The sequence below is a fragment of the Rhamphochromis longiceps genome, linkage group LG17 (genome assembly GCF_057381845.1).
Source record: "Rhamphochromis longiceps isolate RC_006_pf linkage group LG17, R_longiceps_female_GT1.1, whole genome shotgun sequence".
In the NCBI taxonomy this organism is placed as follows: domain Eukaryota; kingdom Metazoa; phylum Chordata; class Actinopteri; order Cichliformes; family Cichlidae; genus Rhamphochromis; species Rhamphochromis longiceps.
Window position 1 is genome coordinate 24520770 of NC_140573.1, and position 20694 is coordinate 24541463.

Below are 20694 nucleotides of genomic sequence, written 5' to 3' on the forward strand. Positions count from 1 at the left end.
GAATGACTGAATGTAGTGTAAAGCGCTTTGGGGTCCTATGGACTAGAAAAGCACTATACAAATGCAGGCCATTTACCATTTAGTCTCATTTCATTCATCCTGATACCTGATCCTGAAACTATGCTCTGATTTCATTGAAATAGCCCCCACATCACCACGCTGATAACCAGAGTCGGCTTTGCTGTGTTGCAGATTTGAATGGCGAGTGGTAAAACACACACTGACGGCCTTCATGTATTCAAATGTCCAACTAACTGTTCAACAACACTGGTGAAGATGAAGCTTTTCTTTTTAAGGGGAATTCATAGTACTGTACTGTGCCAGCTTGAGTAGGTACACAGAATGAAATGATCTGAAACAAACCAGCGTGTCCAAAAAGCAAAATTAAGGTCTTGCAGTAACCTAGTCAAAGCCAGGACTTTGGTTAAATTGAGATGCTTTGGCATGACCTTAAACAGGCTGTTCTTGCTGGAAAACCCTCCAGTGTAACTGAATTAAAACAATTCTGCAAAGAAGAGTGGACCAAAATTCCTCCACAGCAACGTGAAAGACTCATCACCAGTTATCACAAATGCTTGATTGCAGTTCTTGCTGCCAATTTTCACACAAGTTCAGGTAGGTGTGGATAACTTTTTCCCCTTATAATTGAATTAACCTTTGAAAACCTGTGTATACTCAGGTCATCTTTGAAAAATAAAAAAAATTTGAATGATGGTTCAAATTTGCCCATTCCGGGTAAGGGACGAGACACTGCCCCAAGTGGAGGAGTTTAAGTATCTCGGGGTCTTGTTCATGAGTGATGGGAGAAGGGAGCGGGAGATCGACAGACAGATTGGTGCAGCGGCTGCAGTGATGCAGACGCTGTACCCCACCCTGCCTTTTTTCTTTCAAAGTTAGGAGAGCAATGTTTACATCAAGCCTTATTTGTAAAAAAAAAAAGATTCCCAACCATTTATATGCTTGTGAAATTAACACTTGTATCAGATCAGTGGTCTCCATCACCATATACATGAATTCAGGGCTGTGTAGTTATTTAAATTTTACATTTCAAAAACAAAAAAATATATTAAAAAAAAAAATCCTTTTTTCATTTTTTGTTTAATTTTACCCATATTCATTATACCTTTCGCATTAGCGTGTAAGAAGTTCAGTTAAGTTTGCATTTACAGTTTTATTTTGTTTTTTTAGCTGAACCACAATTTAGGTTAAAGGAAATGTACTTAATTAAAAGCACAAGTTTCTGCCTTTTTAAGTGTAATAACGCTAATATTTTCCCAGCATAATGGCACATGAAGCCAAGATATCTGTAAGTTATCAAAGCAGGGAAAAGTTGGATATGTCGATCCCTTATACAAACGAGAGTGCGTAAGCGTAGCTAATAAACTGTGCTGCCCTGGAGCGATCAATAAAGTGTAACATTTACCAAAAAGGGTTTTAAACTTTTCCACGGACCATTCCTGACCAAACACAGGAGCAAAGCGAGTATGCATATTTTGGCTGGTATTTCAGGTATTATTTAAGAGTATTTCCTCTTCCTGAGTGGCAGCCCTGAGCATTGTCTAACTCATACCAACCCTCAGCAGTGGAGAGTGCAAACACTGAAGTCACAGGTCTGCCCGTGTTGACTGAAGGATTCCTTTAAACGAGAGGAAACAATGGCAGCATGGACCTCACAGTAACATGCCAAGTGGGAATCTGGGGCAACAATGAAGGACGCGAGTAAATGAGCTGTCAGTGCACTCTGTCTCTGTCATTGTAACAGTCTGAACACTGTTACACTCAGCCTGCTCGGCTCACTCCAGTATCTGATTACACTTACAGACAAATCAGCTATATATCAAGATGTATCTGTGAATTGGAAAACACACACACACGCCTTCCTCATTACAGAGACTTCTGGAATGAATTATAGAAGATTTGGGATGAAGCTTTTACAAAAATAAACAAAGATAACCTCAAAGCTTAAAGAAAAGCTCTGTTAAATGTCTCAATTAGAGAGCAAGAAAACAGTAACTAGATCATTTATAGGTGTGAATTAAAAGACAGATAAAAAGCCTCCAATCAACAGGGTTTGTGATCTCTGCAAATAAATTCTGGCACCCACTGAAGCATTTTAGATCTTCTTTCAATGCAAAAACCACCACAATTGTGTTTGGGATTCAGTGTACTCATGTTTAAAATACCCTATTCTGATCAAATGCCCAAATGAAATAACAGAAAAATGCACAACTTCTGTTCAGTCAGGTAAAATGCACACTCTGTCTAAACAACATGTGGACTAGTTGCACCTGCATGCATACTCACCTCACAAAAGCTCAATTTGAGCCAGGAAAAAGTGAAAATATTCATAGTAAGGAGGTAAAACCTCCCCCTACTTAATTAAAAAGACAACAGTTACTGTATAAAATAATAATAAAAGAATGCTAATTCTGAATTTTTCCATATTTGGGAAAGATTTTTATGGAATGACCCTTCATAAAATATCCAAATTTCTTTGTCCATTTGACCTATAAGGAATACAATACCATTTTAAGATCCTTGCATTTCCATGGTATGGTTTTCTTTTCTCTATTACCTCATTCAACCTCTATGGTCATTTCAAACTAGCATTCGTTTCAGTGTGTGAGACTGAGCATTAGCCAGGTCAAACTGGAGGCAAAGGAGTTTTTCCTCCCCACTGTTGCCAAGTGCTTGCTCATAAGGGCTCATCTGTTGTTTGGGGTTCTCTCTAATATTGCAGGGCCTTTCCAGATAAAGCACATTTAGACACCTGTTGTTGTGAATACGATTTGACAGTAAATTGTGCGATGAAGTGGTGAAAGTCTTCAAAATATGCAAGATTTCTTTTTTATATAAATGGGCTAAAAAACATGTCTTTGTTTCCTTACTTGTTAGTGCAATAATGCAGGAATAAAACGGACCAAAAACACATAATATCAGCCATAAAACAAACAGGTGGTAAGCATCATTTATAGAGGAGGAAAAAGAGATAATCGGTGGTTGAGTTTGAATGATCAGTCTGTACCTTTCTGAGCCAGGTAGTTCATCTGGTGCCTCCTGGTGTGCTTCTCCTGCAACTCCTGCAGGAAGCTGGACCCGGAGTTACTGCGGCCCAGGAAGGCATCGGACCCGGACGCCTCCGTGGAGCTGTCCCAGCTGTCCGCATTCCTCCTGCTGCCTCCGCTGTATGTATCATAAAGCTCCACCAGGAGACAGTCCACTATGGAAGCCCTCGGAGTTCTGACTGCATCTCCCACAGATTCAGAGTCGCTGTCACCGGCCGCGTTGGTCCTTTGGGTGGCAGTAAAGGTGCCAGGCGGCTGTCCACGCTCTCTGGGCACCTCCTGCTCTCCCGGACATGATGATGTGTCATTCGATGACTCGGTGGGGCTCGTCCACTGCTGAAAGCCAGAGAAATCGTCCTGCAGGGAGGCAGCAGAGTGGGCATAAACCTCGCTCTCTTCCTCGGAGCGCAAGCCACCGTCACATATGTCAACTTCTAAAAGTTCATTCCCGTTTACTTTCACCCTCGACGCCATTGTTTTTATTAAGAGAAAACAAAACGAATGAGCTCTCTTATCCTGCTGCAACTGTTTTAACAGTAAACTGTCATTTTCCTGACTTGCTTTAAGTTACAAAGTTAGAGCGTTTCGAAGAGGATAGAGTTCCTGGAGCGCTCCATTTCTCACCTCAGAAAGGTGGAGACTCGTCTGGCGGCTTTTACTTTCCTTCCTGAATATTCAGAACTGGAATTCACTGCTCCCCCCCCTCCAGGACTACACAATGGACCAGCCCACTACGCTGAACTTCTCCAACTGCTGCCAAACTTTCTTCAGGTCGCGCGACAGGTGCGACAGGTGCCGGGAGCTGCTCCATTGGCCAATCAGAGATGAGCCCAAAAGTATCTCGACCAATCCGCTTTCACCTTTGAGGACCAATTCATTAACGTTTGCACGGAAATTCGTAATGTGACTCCTCTAAACGTTCAATATGTGTATAAATAAAGATAAAAAAAAAAAAAAACAACTTTTCAATATGTATTGATACATTTATTTTAAATAAACAAATAAAGGCTAAAATGAAGTAGATATGAAACATATACTTTTTACCCAAATTTTAATACAAGGCCCATCTTTTAGCAGTGAATCTTTCACAGCTTTCCTTTCATATAAAAATAACTTCAGGTCTTTAGATTTTTCAAAATCCTTGCAATGTGAGTCTAGCTTACAGGAGTTTTGTTTTTGTTTTGTTTTTTTACCTTGGCAAATTTCAATGATCTGTAACTTATATTCATATTCTAACAGCCCAGTGTCACGGTAAAGGATGAAATAAGCATGAAAAAGCACATCTTGTGTTTGTTTAAAAATGTACATTTCTCTTGAGCCTGGTTGATTTTCATGCTAACTGATACAAGAAACATAATAATGCAATCAAAAATATGTCCCAGCAGTGAAATGTATACAACCCAGCCCCAAATGCGGATTTTTAAAAACTCATATGAAACTGTTCTGAATTTTTACGTTTCATAGATTCATAGAAATGTAATAAACATGTGCATTTTTGAAAAGGTGATTTGATTACATAAGAGGTGATCACAAAGAAATCTCTGAATTGACGTCAGCTTGGCATTAGAGTAGAAACTAAATGTTTATCGCAGTCTGGTACGATAAAATCTTTGGCTATATTTTGATTGCTAAGAAGCAAATCTGTTTAAAAAGCGAAGTTAATTGAAGGATTGCTCTTGAATTTTTTTTTTTTTTACAGATAGACGAAAGAAAGAAAGAAAGAAAATTAAAGCATAAAATAAAAGCTGTAGTCATGAGGGGCGGGTATACGCCACTGACAGTCACTGGTACACGCCTACAAATCAAATGATGCGGGCTTCCGTACACCACGTGGCCAGCAAACAGGGAAGCGTTGAGTCAGGGTTGAGCTCGTGCCTGTGTTTTTGCCGTCACGGAGGAGCGGCCTCTCCATTTCACGCTGTTATAAGGCGCAACGTGGATGGTAGAGACACTCTGCTTCAGAAGTTTGTAGCTGGATGAAGAAAATGGGCTCTTTTCGCTGCTCCGGGCCGAAGATGTTCAGCTTTCTCCTGATCTGCGTCACTTTGTGGAGCCACCTAAGCGGGAGCAGCGGGGCCAGCTCTTCCCGGAGACCTAACATCGTTCTGATCCTCACCGACGACCTGGACGTCGCTATCGGGGGTCTGGTCAGTAGGAGCTTATCTGAGAGTCATGACATTGTCTTTTTTTTTAATGACATTAAACCAGATCGGATAAAGCTGACAGCTAACATTCCTGACAGCAAACATCATGCAAGCATCCGACAGAGTCAGCAGGCTTGTCAATCCATCACCACCAATGTTTTTATTATAATTTAAAAAACAAATCTAGAAGAAATGTTTTTAGCCAGCCAGAGGATGTTATGTTTATAAAGACTGGGTCTACGTAAATGAGTTGTTTGTGCTATAATAGCCAGTCTGACAGTAATGGTAATGCATAATAATTACAATAATCCCAAAGTAAACACTTTAAATCTGGTCTGTCAAACAGCACGATCTGATCTCAAGTGGGCTAGGCCCGTTAAACTATTACATGCACATTTATACACATATTTAAAAAGAAAGAAGTGTTATGCTTACAGAAGGTATAAAATGATTTTAACTGACCAGCTTTCATTTCTCCCCACTGGGCTTCCAGGCCCATTAAATCAGGCTTTTACTGGCCCAAAAACGATGCTAAAATAATTAAATTAGCAGTATAGAGCTAGATTAGTTAGCAACTTAAAGTTTTAAAATAAATGTCATGGAGACCAGGTGCGGTATATGCGGTGCCCTTCTTTAGATTCACCTCTGCAGGTAAGAGTGCGAAAGAAATAACTGCCAAATTTTAAGATCATGCCAGGTTCACACCCCTCTTAAAAATGTGTAGAACATAAGCCATTATTTTAGGTTACATTTACTTTCATTTCATGAGAGATTTGTTTACAAACAGGTAATGAATAGCCCAAGATGTCTTTAAAAAAAGGCTAAATAGACCTGTGATCATGTGACGTGCATTACAGTTTACAGATGGGAAAGGCACAAAACCTCGGCAACAACATTATTTTCCCATCTTTAAATTAAACCAACTGATTTAAAGACACTTTCCGATCATTTTTACCCCTCCATGGTAAATCTGGCATCACTATCACACCAAGAACGGAAAATCTTTTTATTCAGAAATTAGTGTGATTAATGATTTCACTACAATGTTCATATTTTTTTGACCCACTCCTGGTCTTTATGCTGTTTAATGGACACTGCTGTTTAAAAGAGTAAAACATAACTCTGTAAAGTCACTGCGGAAAGTAACTGATGTGAGACAATAATCAAAACAAAAACTGCTGATACATACAAAAAAAAAACTTGTAGGTTTATTTATTTCTCGTTTCATCTGCTGATTCAAACCCACATGTACTCAGATTGATAGCTTGTAGATATGCCATCCAAAAACATTAAACTGCTGTGTTTCGCAGGTTAAATGTTCTTACATCATCAATGAAGGTCAGGAGTTGTTGCAGATCATGTGCCTTTATTTCTACTCTTAACCTGTGTGTGTCCAAAAACTCTTGACTACATGTTGATGCTTGACTTTGATCAAATTTACATCACACTGGTGACTTTCAAGCCACATCTAATATAAAGCTACTGATAGATATTGCCATTACCTAAAGAACAGCTTAATTTAAACATGATGCTAAATTTATGTATAAAATAAAAAATCATAACACATGCTGAGCCTTATTTTTGTCTTTAGTTTGAGTAAAGAGTCCAACTTTAGATTATTTTGTGCTGTTTTGGTACAAATTTTTCAGTTCTGAGTATCTGAACCTAGTATTACACGAATTCACCTTCAGTTGTAGCAGCAGTTATATTACAGAGCCACAGTATGTTAATCCATTTATTTTGTGCTGATTAGTGCACAAAATGCTCAGTGTTTTTCCAGAGGTGTGTAATCTCTGCTCTGTCTGAGACCACAGTCATGTGAAAAAGTGAGGGCACCACATGGAAACCTTTGGTGTTATTGACATCTTTGCACAAGCAAACATGTGGTCTGCTTTCAAACAGGATCTACAGATAAAGGTGAATAGTACAACAATGGATAAAATACTTTGCAGTTGAAAAGACTCTGTCATTGGGATCATGAGGTAATGCTGATTGCCCAGTTTAGCACAGATCATATGGGTGTTTTTCTTGATTGTCCACCAGTCTCAGACATCAGTTTGCTGACACTTTTGACAGATTTTGGTGGTTTTAATTGAAGTACTTCCTGTTTTATATAGTCCTAAAGCATTTCAGTTAATTAATCATGTCATAAACCTCAATTTCTCCTTCTGAGCCAATCCCCAATGTACATGCACAAGTCTGCTTTGGGCTTCTTGGAGACTTTGTCAGTTTTCTGACAGCACTTTTTGAGGATTTAGTGTTAGAGCTGAAGCATTTCTTCAAATTGTTTCGAATTTTTTTTTTAATCCTTTGATAACAAGTGTTTTTTAAACCCTAAGAGAGATCCAGTCATCGGCATTTAATCTGAAATCCTTGATTATAATTTCATAAATGGGAAGATGTGATGAATGTACGTTTACTTACTTTTCCAGTGTTGCTGTTCCAATGCTGAACTAAACTTTGTGTTATTTATTATAGCATTTCACCCTCTGAAAGCACTGTTTCAAATAGATCAAATATTTGCTGGTCTAAAAAAAAAAAAAAGCCGTTTCTATGACAGCGGCCTTCTCAATAGGACAAAAACTACATCCTGTTATTGCTGATGGCCAAAAAGCAAACAAAGAGTTTAAGTGCAGGTAATTTAATTAATGTCAGTGCATATAAATAAATAAATAAATATAAAATGTGTTTTCCTTTCAGAATCCACTGAACAAGACGAAAAAACTCATTGGTGACGCAGGGATGACCTTCACAAACGCAGTAAGTATAGCCTGCCTACTAGGGCTGGGCGATATGACCCAAAATTCATATCTCGATATTTTTTAGCTGGATGGCGATATAAGATATATATCTCGATTTTATTTTATTTATTTATTTTTTTAAAGCCATAAGTTAAGAACAAAAAGAGAGTTCTAGTCACACTGTGTCCCAGATGTCACACGGGCACTTTTATTTACATACAGCGTAGATGTACATGAAGAAATTACTCAAAAATAAATTATCAGCATTTATTAAATAATCATGGTCCATAAATAAAAGAAAACAATGTTGTTTTTGTGCATAACAAAAAGCTCACAATTGTGCAGTCAAAATGTAAACTAATAGACGCTGAGCATAATAACAAAGACAGATTTCACAGCTGCACCACGTCTCTGAACAGGTGCCATTTGTGGTCCTTATACACACACGTATCACTCCGCGAGGCTCCTCCTCGGTAGCCGTAATCCTCCGACAATCTATCAAGCGGTGCAGCTCCGTAGCTTAGCAAAGTCATATTAAAACATTTTTTGACAGATTGCTGAGCGCTGTGTACCACATAAAATCGGTTCGCGGTCAGTAAGCACAACCAGAATTCATACATAAGGCGCACTGTCGATTTATGAGAAAATGAAAGGATTTTAGGCCGTGCAGCCCCTCCGGGCTGCATGTCGTTAGCGCGGTTAGCTCGTTAGCACGTTGACGCCGTCCAGCCCCACGCACGGTAACTCGCTAACGGAGATTTTCCGCTTTCATCTTGTCATTGCCTGCAGGTGAAGCTATGGGGGAGGCGGAGTTGTGTTCAGTGAAGGAGAGGCGAGGCCGAGTAACGTTGCGTAGAGACAAAAGTGGACGAGAGAGAGGCAAACCTGCGGCTCCACAAGTATAATTATAACGTAACATAGACTATATCGATATAAACGATATTGTCACATCTTATATCTCGTATGAAAATATATCTATATTTTAAAAAAAAAACTCGATATATCGCCCAGCCCTACTGCCTACATGTTCCTCTTGTCATCAGCATAGACTGTATATCAAAGATGGACTTAGCTACTGTAATATCACCCATTTGATTTGTGAAATCTTTTGAAACCTGAGATCGTAGCTTCACGGCACAAATGCAGGAAGGACCAGGTTTTAAAAAACAAAAAAAAACAGATATGCTACATGCTAATGCAGCAAGCTCCTAATCACAAGGTAGCTTAACCCTAAAGTAAACCCTGTTTTATGGTTCTTTTGGACACTAAATAGGACCATAAAATTTCAAATAACCATATGAATATAAAGTGAGACTTGACTTGACCAACTGGGACCATAAATTTATTGAGAAAGTGTTTAAGGTAATAAATTAATCAAGTAGGGAAAAAAAATTCTCGCCCACTTCTATATAACTTCTTTTTGCAATCAGAGGAGTCGCCCCCTGCTGGCCATTAGAAAGAACGACATTTTAAGACATTTTGCGCTAGCTTTACTTTTCAGACCCAACATTTTGTACATCTTTTATATACAGCTTTCAGGGACTATTAAGTGTATCGTTTTAGCCCTGCTTTGCGTCTGTACATTATTTTGTAGCATTATCTAAAATGACTTTACATAAAAGCTGCATGTAGAGAATCACAAGTCAAATATAATTAAAGAAAATCCTTTCAGTTTCGTCTCGCGTCTTTTTCCCTCAGTTTGTTGCCAGCCCGCTCTGCTGCCCCAGTCGTGCCAGCATCTTGACGGGGAAATACCCCCACAACCACCACGTCATCAACAACACCTTGGATGGAAACTGTAGCAGCAAAGCCTGGCAGAAGAGCGAGGAGCCGCACACCTTCCCCGCCTTACTGAAGGCCTCCGCTGGCTACCAGACATTCTTTGCTGGGAAATATCTCAACCAGGTGAGTGTCTCTTTTTTTGCCAGAATCGGTGACTTGCCTTTAGTAAGAGGTTGTCCCCCTTTGTTCTTGTACTGCGCTGTTATCTGAAGAATGAAGGAGCTAAAAAATAATTTGTTGGTGTAATTCCCCTGTAATTAAATGGAATTGAAAAACACAGAATATTCTTTTTTTTGTTTGTTTTTAACCACTACATTTCCAGAAAATTAGCTAATTACAGTTGTTTACAGTACTTAAAATGTGGAAACGTACAGTGTCATTTATCTCTTGTCCTGTAAAATTAGTTATGCACTACTTAAGTTTACTTAAAATATAATTATGTGTTTTTCTTTTCTATAAAATAACTTGGGTTATCCAATATCTAAAATTACTTGCATTATATTTTATTTAATTTTTCCTGTATGAACCAGATTTGTTGCCTCTTTTTCTAGTATACCTCTCTCTGAGTAGGTAAACTTTGTACATAAATATCATTATATTGTAATTTCAAATAAAATATATTGAAGTTTTAAATCGTATGCATGTGTCAGAGATGCATAAAAGTGAGGCATCTTTACTGCATTGTTCAGGAGACTGTCATTAGATGTGCAGTCATACGATCTATCATCTGAGGGTGAAGGTTACATCTCCCCTTGTGATTAACAGATGGTCAAATAGAGAACCAGAACGTCCTGTTTGTTAGGACGTTTAAAGTGTCACCAAAAAAGCCACTTGGGCCTGTTTTGCTACTTCTCCTTTTCACTCTGTCTTTGAGCATTTATGTACCAGAAAATGAAAGAACATTTTCAAACTGGATTGAGCAGGTCGAGTCCTGCAGAATAAACACGGCATGATTCACGTCATTGTACAGTCGCATACATCAGGTAGATCAATGTCACACAGTGTGGCTCGCAGGGAATTTGGAAGATAACTAAAAATCTTGCAAATGTCTCTACATGGAAATCAGCTGTGATGTCATTTATGTTTCAAATAAATAAATGATTTTCAACAAAATGTATTTCAACAAAAAATTAAACTTTTACACTTAAATTTGGTTTAAATACTGTTTTGCTGAGCAAATCGATCCTGTCTGAAAGGTGGAAATCTTTTTGAAACGTGGCGGTGAGGTCTGAAATGGAAACCATGAAGAACATATGCGTTTATATGTCGTGCTCATCTATTTTTTTTGCAGGGTAATTCTCTTCATCTCGTCATGCAGAACTGCACATACTCAACATTTATGCTATTTTGCAGTATGGGCACTCGGAAGCTGGTGGAGTGGAGCACATTCCTCCAGGTTGGAGTTACTGGGTCGGGCTGGTAAGTCTGAATGTTCACATTATTTGCTTTTATAGATCATGGACCAGTTTTAGAGCTTACCTTATTGTCGGAGACAGTCATGCAACTATAATCTCAAAACTATACCATTTCAAGTTGGACTGACTCCACAAGTTTCTGAGAAACTCAAATTCCTGTGGTCTGAGGAACATTTGGCCCTCTTTGTCTTTAGAGGTCTTATAAACCTAAGGGTTAAACTCCAGAGTAAAGAAACAGCCGTGAATTTGAGCTGTCATGTTTCACTGCAGCATCATTTTGCCTTGTGTTCGTCTGCTCTTCTATTACTGCTTTTATTCCTCAGCATTTTTCTTAGACAATCCAAAGTGTCTGTGGCTTCGCTGCTTCTTCTGAGAACTTGTTTAGAGACTCGGCTGCCTTTGCTGATTGGAGTCTTACGTTTTCTATTAGCAAATTCTGCATCTGCAATAAAGCTGCTCGTCTGTCTCTGTGAACAGTGATTGATGTATTGATCGTCACATGATGTGGTCATTTTGGGCGTCTGCCTGTTGATGCTATCAATCAAACTGAGTTTATTTAGTTCAACATCTGAGTTAAATGCTGCTCCAAAGGAAAATTCAGCTCCTGGAAATGAAGGCTTGTTTAAATCCTAAAACCATCATGTTTACTGCGAATTTCCCTGAAAAGTTAGGATTAAATCTGTCAGAAGAGAAGTCATTTACAAAGCATCTTATCCCTTAATTCCTAAGGTGCAAACCTTAACTGTTAATGCCGGGGAGAAGGACATATAAGAGTTTTAGATGTAGTACCATGGGAGCGTATCGAATTAACTCTCTGCTACTCTTTCCTTTCAAGTGAGGAAATAAAGTGCAGTTTGTATTCTGCGGTTAATGATCTTCTTCAGCTTCAGATGGTCTGCGCAGTACAACCAATGTAGTTCTTTCCCTGCTACTGATGGGAAATAGGACAAGTTCAGTATCAGAAAATTGGTCAGAAAATTGAGCATTATGTGTAATTTTTAAATCTCCATGACTTTGCAATAGAGATCTTGACTCAGCTGGTTGTATTTAGGTTATTCTTTATTAAAGCGAGGTTGCAGAATGTCTGTCTCACTTTTATCACCATCTTGACACACAAAAGTTGTTTGTTTTTTATCCATATTTTTCTTTGTTTTATTATTTCCATGAGTTCCCAGTTCATATTTAATGTTGCAAAAATGTGTATTTCTGATTAAATCAGATCTGATATGAAGCTACCTCACACACCACTGTGAAATGTAGGCAGTCATGTGGCTAAATAAGGAGACAGACTAATAAAAAGGCTAAAGTTAGATTTGTGTGGATTTACAGAAGGTCTCTAACTGGTTTGCAGAAGTCAGAGGTCACGTCCAGACTGCCGTGCAGACTGGTTTATCTTCACTGTCACTGGATGAACAAACACAGATTAGAGCCGTGGTCCCATGACTTGGAAGTTTATCATAACAAAGAGCGAGACTCATGCGATTTATATGATTTTGGCAGTTTAAGCCAATAATCCTTCTGGCGCTGCACCAGAGTCACTATCACTATGCTTTGAGGGAACTTTTAACAATATGTTTCCATGAACTGCAGCTCGTCTCTGATCATTGGTGACTTCATGTGATCAGCTGTGAGCAACAGTTGTAAGTGCTGTTTTTAAGAAAAATAATTAAATTTTAGTCAGTGCGAAAGAGGACTTTTTTTCTGAACCCTGAAGGTTTCCAGGTTTCTTAACCCTAACCCCGTGCATGGTTCAAAAATAAATATCAGGCTTTTTATATTGACTTCTTAAAATTCACTTCAGCTTCTTAGACCAAGATTATATAGATACATACATATAATACACTCCTGGAAATGATTTCTTCCACTAGGTGTTTTATTCTGTGTGATTTAAGGCTGGGAAATCTGAAATGAAGAGGATGGTACATGTGCTTACGTAATAATTTGCAGTTCTTTACACATGATCCGAGTGGCTCTTTAAACCTGAAGTGTTTTACAGAGTCGTGTCGTTTGTGTTTTCCAGGATAAAAACTCTAAATACTACAACTACACACTATCAGTGAATGGGAAGGCTCAGAAGCACGGAGCCGACTACAGCAAAGATTACCTGACAGATCTACTGGTGAGAGACCTTTGATATGACTGCACACCGTCCTTTACTTCATTTATATAGCCACAAATGTAAAGACAGTTTTTGGTTCACACTTCCATTTTTAGGGACAAAATAGAAAAGACAGAATTCATGTCTGCTTGATAAATTACCGTAAAGGTTTTTGGGTGAAAACCCCCCCCCCCCCCCCCCAGATTTTAAGAGAGAGGGCTCTACTCCGCTTTTTTTTTTTTTTGTTATGTTTGACTTAATATAATGTCAGAGAAAAAGAGGTAACTTCTTTTATATTGTTGGTAAGACCAACAGTCTGACAGAGAGACAGCCATGTACAATGATGTAAGGGTCACATGCAGAAATGATCAGCGATCAAAGGCTCTGATCACTCTCTTCCTCGTTCTCAGGCCAACATGTCTCTAGACTTCCTCCAGTATAAAACCAGCTACCAGCCGTTCTTCATGATGGTGTCCACGCCGGCCCCCCACTCCCCCTGGACGGCAGCACCTCAGTACCAGAAACGCTTCAACAACACCAAAGCTCCCCGAGATCCCAACTTCAACGTCCACGGGAAGGTAGAATTTTTTTTTTTTTTTAAAGTTCTTGCTGAATTTCGCTGGTTCCAAAGTAAGATGGAAGAAAGCGCTCTGTTAATAAGTTCTGTTGGGTTACATCAGTCTCTACGCTAAAGAGGACCTTGCTAATCATGATCACTTTCATTTCTCCCCTCAGGACAAACACTGGTTGATCAGACAGGCTAAAACTCCCATGTCAAACTCCTCCATTCGGTTTCTGGATGATGCCTTCAGGGGACGGTCAGTCGCTTCACCTCCTCACCTTCCTCTTTCTTTGCTCCACTTCCTTATTTCCTTTTTGAAACATCCTCCTCAGCTCCTTACCAGACCACTGCTTTCTGTCACCTTTCACATCCTCCTAATTCTCCTCCTTTCTTTTCACCTTCAGGTCTTAACATAGTTTCCCACAGATTTAGCTTGTTTTTGCAGCAGTGTGTGTGCAGCTCCTTTCTGGCCACCAGCTTTCTTAAATGAGTCCATATTAATTTAAAAATACCATTTATACGTTTCTCCACTGTAAATATTTTATTGGCCAAGTTTTTTCTGACATGAAATATAATCAGCTGCTTCATCCCCGAGTCTGTCATCCTTTGCTTGGACTCCACCATCACATTGTGCTTTACAGCCTCGATGAGCCTGGTGTAGTGGCCCAGAGAACACCTCTTAGTTTTTGCTATAGCCGACCAATGACAAGAAAACAGTCCTACAAAGGGTCAGCAAATCATCCAGAATGCAGCTACGAGGCTTCAGTTCAATTCAATTTTATTTCTACAGCACCAAATCACAACGACAGTCGACTTAGGCACTTTATACTGTAAGGTAGACCCTTACAGACCACTCATTCCCGGTTTATCTCGTCCTACAGGTGGCAAACGTTACTGTCAGTGGACGACCTGGTGGAGAAAATAGTGAAGAGGTTGGAGGTCAGAGGTGAACTGAACAATACCTACATCTTCTTTACTTCTGATAATGGATATCACACAGGTATGTCTGTGCGAGCGCTTTTTGTTTTTTATTTCAACATCTACAGTTTTTCAGAGGATAGTTTAACATTCACAAGGTTTTTAGTGTGGTAGGGTTTGGTTAGCTCTCACTGCTAATTGTTTCCCACCCTTTTATACCTCCAAAGGTTTAAAACATGAGAAACAAAACTGCTTTAAAATTGTCAGTACTGTTGAAAATGTGGCCAAATCTCAGTCACAACCTAAAAGTGACGTCTCAGATGATAAGAAGTGCGTGAGACTTGTTTTTTGGATGCAGAGTAAAGAAAATGAAAGGACTCTGTTCCTGTTTCAGGTCAGTTCTCTCTCCCAGTGGATAAAAGGCAGCTGTATGAGTTTGACATCAGAGTTCCTCTCATGGTCAGAGGACCAAATATCAAACCCAACCAGACCAGCCAGGTACACACACACACACACGAAAGATGAGATGCCCTTGCTCTCTAATCAATATTTAGTATTTATCATTATTCACTGATCCTCTATTAATACAGTTACTGTTGAAATCATATTCTCTGTCTATATTATAATCTTATAACCTCTGACATATTTAAGGAAATGGTTCCAGTATAGGTTTTTTTAAAGCGTTACTATCATAAAAATTAAACGGATGCTATATTCTTTCAAGATCCAGGCCAGTGTTTAAGTTTCCATTCACTTTAAGTTATCTATAACTCCCTCACAGATCACTGCATTCTGTTTTTGTTTGCATTTTACACATATTTAGTTTATTTTGGACATCGGGGTGTAAACTGAGAGCTAAAAACTGAAACAATTAACATCATATCACCAGAAACTCAGTGGAACCACCCACAATCCAGAAAGTTTGAGAACATTTGCAGTTACTTCTACCTGCATATGTTTTGGCTGAATATTATTATCCTTGTTGCTGGTAGAAAACATTGACTTTAATTGATGTTTCACACTTTGTTGCCATTGATGTTTTTGGTATTAGTTCTTGGTTAAATAAAGTAAAAGTAATAAAGCAGTAAATATTAGTCACCTATGTGTTATAAATAAATGCATATCCTGTTTTTATCTTGTTAGTGGATTTATATTCAGTGTAGCAGCATGAGCCCTCCTGTTGGTCCCAAAAAGAGGAAAAGCAGCAAAGAGAGGAAAAAAATCTACTTTGAACAGATGCACAGGATCTGTGTTTAGAGATGGTGCATCCATTTTGCTGGCCACATTTGTTGGATTGAGTGTTTCTTTTGTCTTTCCAGATGTTGGTAGCGAACGTTGACCTTGGCCCGACCATCCTGGACATCGCCGGGTACAACGTCAACAAGACCCAAATGGACGGCATGTCGTTTCTGCCAATTATGGTGAGAAAACTAAGCTTGTGTTCTGCTTTTGTTGTCTATAATACAAGGTAAAGGAGACGGTTGAATATTAATATGCTTAGTCAGACCCAAGTACACAAATAAATCCTTTTATTTGTAGATATTTTTACATCATCAAATGTTGATCAATTGCCACATCAACACATTACTAATAATATAATAAGAGGTAAATGACAACTTATCAACAAAACTCAGTAACGATTATTAGGTAACAAAATAAATTTAAAGTCACACTTGTTCATATCTGTGTGTGTCACCAGGAGGGGAAGATGAACGGCAGCAGTTGGAGAACAGACATCCTGGTGGAGTACGAAGGCGAGGGCAGGAACAAGTCGGACCCTGCCTGCCCGCTACTGGGTCCCGGAGTGTCGGTATGGAAACAGGGATGAAGTAAAACTTTGTTGTTGTTGTGGGTTGTTTTGTTTTTTGGGGTTTTTCAGCGGCACCAAAAATTAAACACCAATAACAAACGTTTTTTCTATAGGAGTGTTTCCCAGACTGTGTGTGTGAGGACTCTTACAACAACACTTACGCCTGTGTGCGCACCATCGCCCGCTCTTCCAACCTGCAGTACTGCGAATTTGATGACAATGAGGTATAGTATTGTATTTATTTGCTTTTGATTTTCAGTCTTTAGCAATTTGTCAAGCTAGCCAGCTAACATTTGTATTCAAATGTTATTTTTGTTGGCACTAATGTTAGGCAAGATGGCTACGATTAGCTGTGCAACTTAGCTGTGCTGCATTAATCTGGTGACGGTTAGTTCATAAAGCTGAACTAACCAAAAGTGCTCCTTTTTATATTTTTGTGTAAGAAAGTGAGCACATATCCTTAATATAGAAATCAGTCAAGCAACTGGGACAGTTGGGAATGTCTCACTTTTAAGTTAACATCTGTTGCAGCGCTAGTGATAAAAGAGGATTTACCATGTGAAAAATGCTTCGTATAGCACGTTTAAAAGCGCTGTGTGCAGGTTTTGAAAGTCTTTGATTTGCTGGCATCTAGTGGTCAAATCGAGAATGGCATGTCCTTGAGTTTCTTCAGTTTTGAATCATTAGCATATTTCACAGATGTCTATGTTCTGTAGGTTTTCGTAGAAGTCTACAACGTGACTGCAGACCCGTACCAGCTGACCAACATTGCAAAAACCATTGACAAGGAAGTCCTGGAGAAGATGAACCACCGGCTGATGATGCTGCAGTCCTGCTCCGCACAGTCATGTCGGACACCCGGCGTGTACGATCCGAGGTCTGTTCAGCAAAAATCTGCATTTTATCTTTTTTTTTTTTTTTTTTTTTTTAAATCAATAAAATTATATGTAAATTCTCTCACACTTTTGGGAATTTAAATGTTTATCCCGTGCATTCACTTTTTTCTAAACTATTTAAATCATGGCTATTGTATAAATACACAATTACTGTGTACTTTTCAGTATTTTTCATGTAATGAGTTGTGATTTCTTGATAAATACCTTGAAAATAAAAATATCCTGTTACTCAAGAGTTCTATTTAAGTCAGCAATTAGTTTTTAATTAATTACATTTTTTTTTTTACCTTTCTAGTAAAGTTTTCCAGGCTCTATTAACACACAAGCATTAATTATTCTACCCTGTGATATTTTCCTCCCCTCAGGTATAAATTTGACCCACGGCAAATGTTTACCAGCCACAGCTGGAGGCTCAGCAGACTCAGGCAGACAGTGAAGTAGGAAGACTGCGAAGGATGTGGGGAAGCTGGGGAAGAAAGGCTGCGTTGAGTGATGTATTCAGCCTTTCCTGATGTTGTTGCCTTGTTGTCGGGCCTCCTGAGCCAGTCTCTTTGTAAGATGAGGATGGAGAAGGGATCAGGTGGGGGTCATATTATGGCGCTGCTGGAAGATAGGAGGCCCACCTTTTAAACTGTCTGTTTGGACTGCTTTTCAATTATTTTGTCAGTAGGTGTGAAAGAGAGCCAGATTATTCAGAACTGATTTACACGAGGCAAGCCATGAATTAAAACCCTGTTTTCATATAAGCCTTACTTTGCACTGAACATATCACTTTAATTCCTTTCAACTACTCACTCTTCTAAATGTTTAATTTATGGTTGAACACTTGAATTTATCAGAGAAAGCTACAGAGCCCTTACTTTCCCATTAGGTGTGACTGTTTTTCCCCCCCTATCTCATGCACTCATTTTAAATTTTACTATAAATTCACTTATATGACTTTGCTCACTGTGAGTGGCATAAACTGCAGTTCCTCTAATGGCCACTTGAGGGTGGCTTCAAAAGTGAGGCAGTCCCAATAGATTCCCCATGTTAAAATGTCAAACTTAGCACTAGAAATAAACACATTTACAGGCTGCTACAAAAAGCAGTTCTGGTCTTTACCGTTAATCTAACTCTTCATAACAACTGTAAGGTAGTTTAATTTAAAAATAACCCATTTATTTTAGTTATATTATGGTATAAGGATTATATGATCAGGCCCTCTTTAACTGGTGGATGCCAGCATAGATTTACTTCAGGTACTTTGAGTAACTAAACCGGAATTTCAACTTTATTTTTAATGCCTTTGTTCATTGTAGTTGTTTGACAAATAATGTGACCTGCTGTGTAGTTAATGATACAAAAGTCTGTCCAAGAAGTTTCTACTCCAATTTTAGTTGTTGTTGTTTTGGGGTTTGTTTTCTTTTTTTATTTTGCACCAATTAGTAAACTTGTTTCTATTCAAAGCAGTAATCTAATCAATGGAGCCATCTGCGTAAAACTAGAAAACAGACTAGACAGTATTTTTTTTTCCTTACAATATTTCCCCTGAGTAAAAACAAGTGCTGACGTTAGCTGAAAACTTTGGTCTTTGGACTGGAGGATGAACCTGTCTTGCAAACCACTACCTAACACCGTAAAACTTTCTTAGGTCAAACTAAAACTTTTTTAGCAGATTTTTCTCCGTTATACTACAGCTGTATGCATTCATTACAGACACGTAGGAGTTTATAATAAATAATCCTGTGCGCACGATAAGGAAATGGCACCTTAAGGGACTCTAGGGGCTCTGCAGAAAGTTGTACTTGAAATACTTCGGCAAATACAAGCTCTAAACTGCAAACAAGGCTCCACTTTAAGATTTTCGTAAACAGTTCATGTATTCAGGTTAATTTTATCAGGTTTAGAGCAAAGTTCTCAGAGCAAAAGAGGTTCCTCTGACAGGCCGAAACAAATAGATCTTACAATTATTTAGCAAGTAAATTTTAAATTATCAGAATTATACGACTGATTAATCAACTCAAGTTCAAGCCACAGTCACATTACCCTCTCAAGTTGCCCTGCACATCCTCCTGTGATGAAGGTAGCAAACAAAATTTGATCATTTCAGTCTCCCAGGTTTTATATGGTAACTCTAACACGATCCCCCTTCCCAATTTAGCACAATGTCCAAGATAAACGACGAGTGTTTGTTTTTGAGAGATTACACAAAACAAAAAACTTTTAATTTTAATTAATAAGGGTTTTTTAAAATTAAAAATAAGAGTTTGCTGACATTATTCTGCCGACCCCTCAATTAAACTCCGATTGAATCCTTGGCACAAGACGAGATATGCCACAGGTTGCCAAAAATAGGAGGACAGCAAGTCAGATGTAGCAACAGTACAGAGCATCCTGTAACCTTTCAAAATAAAAGACCGTGCACCAAACAACCCTTCCAAAACCATCCTAGTGGGGAAAAGATGGAGCAAAACTACATTTCTGATGCACTTCTCAAACTTGAGACACACAAATTCATGGCCTACGTGAACTGAAAACATTGTGCTGATGTTCAAACTTGTAAAATTTATGTTCAGTAAGATGTGTGCAGATCACTCTGAGGTGGAAACCTCAGAGGGAAAATGCTAAACATCTGTTTTTAAAACAGACTGCGTGTCATGTTGACTGAGAACCGAAAAGACTTTCCCATGTTCTACTGTCTTGTTACTCTTTAATAATATTATTGTGTTCATGTATTGCCTCTTGCTCTGTATTCAAAAAACTGGACTGAATTCACGTGATCATCGAAATCCTCCACTGGACTGTTTTGCCGCCTCCCCCATACAACTGATCACTGATCGTATCTTGGACTCACTGATGCACTTTCCGCTCTGTCAGAACAGTTCAGTCGTTTTGGCACCCTTGAGTAGTTTTTGATTATGTATTTTTGGCTTGTGTTTTTGTCCAAATAAAGATCTATTCTAAAGCAATCATGTTCTGCTTCAGTTTTTCACTTTAAAAAGGTCCCAAAGTGTCCCACACTGCCTGAAATATTTATTAAATTACATTTCTGACCTGCCTCAGTCCTACTGTCATTCAATCACTGCAGTTAATAGCATTAGCTGTGATCCTGCATGTTACCAGAAATAACATCGTTAGTGACATCATACAGAGCCAAGAATAGAAAAAACTGTCTGAAACAGCATTTAGAGCTGTGTAAAGCCCAAGCTTTTGGCTCACAGGGATTAACCTTATTTAAACATTTTGGGATTTAATGTACAGCTATTTTGTTCTTACCTCTT

General features: G+C 38.7%; 2 protein-coding genes across 4 annotated transcripts in view; one reads left to right on the forward strand and one right to left on the reverse strand.

Annotated features, from left to right (window-relative positions):
• The window catches only part of tbc1d30 (TBC1 domain family, member 30), a 28929-nt gene extending 24998 nt beyond the window's left edge, over positions 1–3931 (reverse strand). For both annotated transcript variants that reach the window (XM_085386882.1, XM_085386881.1), the window contains exon 1: positions 3026–3931. In XM_085386882.1, coding sequence (XP_085243008.1) covers positions 3026–3539 — 514 coding nt within the window. In that variant the 5' untranslated portion in view covers positions 3540–3931. The remainder of the gene's footprint in view (positions 1–3025) is intronic.
• A 967-nt stretch (positions 3932–4898) lies between these two features.
• On the forward strand, positions 4899–20382 carry gnsa (glucosamine (N-acetyl)-6-sulfatase a). Of its 2 annotated transcripts, XM_085386465.1 has the most exons (15): positions 5154–5212; positions 7910–7969; positions 8740–8849; positions 9649–9855; positions 11086–11151; positions 13168–13266; positions 13656–13823; positions 13981–14063; positions 14689–14807; positions 15120–15223; positions 16045–16146; positions 16425–16535; positions 16649–16759; positions 17252–17412; positions 17797–20382. In XM_085386465.1, exons 3-15 carry the CDS (start codon positions 8748–8750, stop codon positions 17870–17872), a joined length of 1509 nt encoding a protein of 502 aa, XP_085242591.1. In that variant the 5' UTR covers positions 5154–5212; positions 7910–7969; positions 8740–8747; the 3' UTR covers positions 17873–20382. The 2 variants fall into 2 exon arrangements, with proteins under 2 accessions (XP_085242590.1, XP_085242591.1); XM_085386464.1 differs by lacking the exon at positions 8740–8849 and having other exon boundaries at positions 4899–5212.
• Positions 20383–20694: the final 312 nt, after the last annotated feature.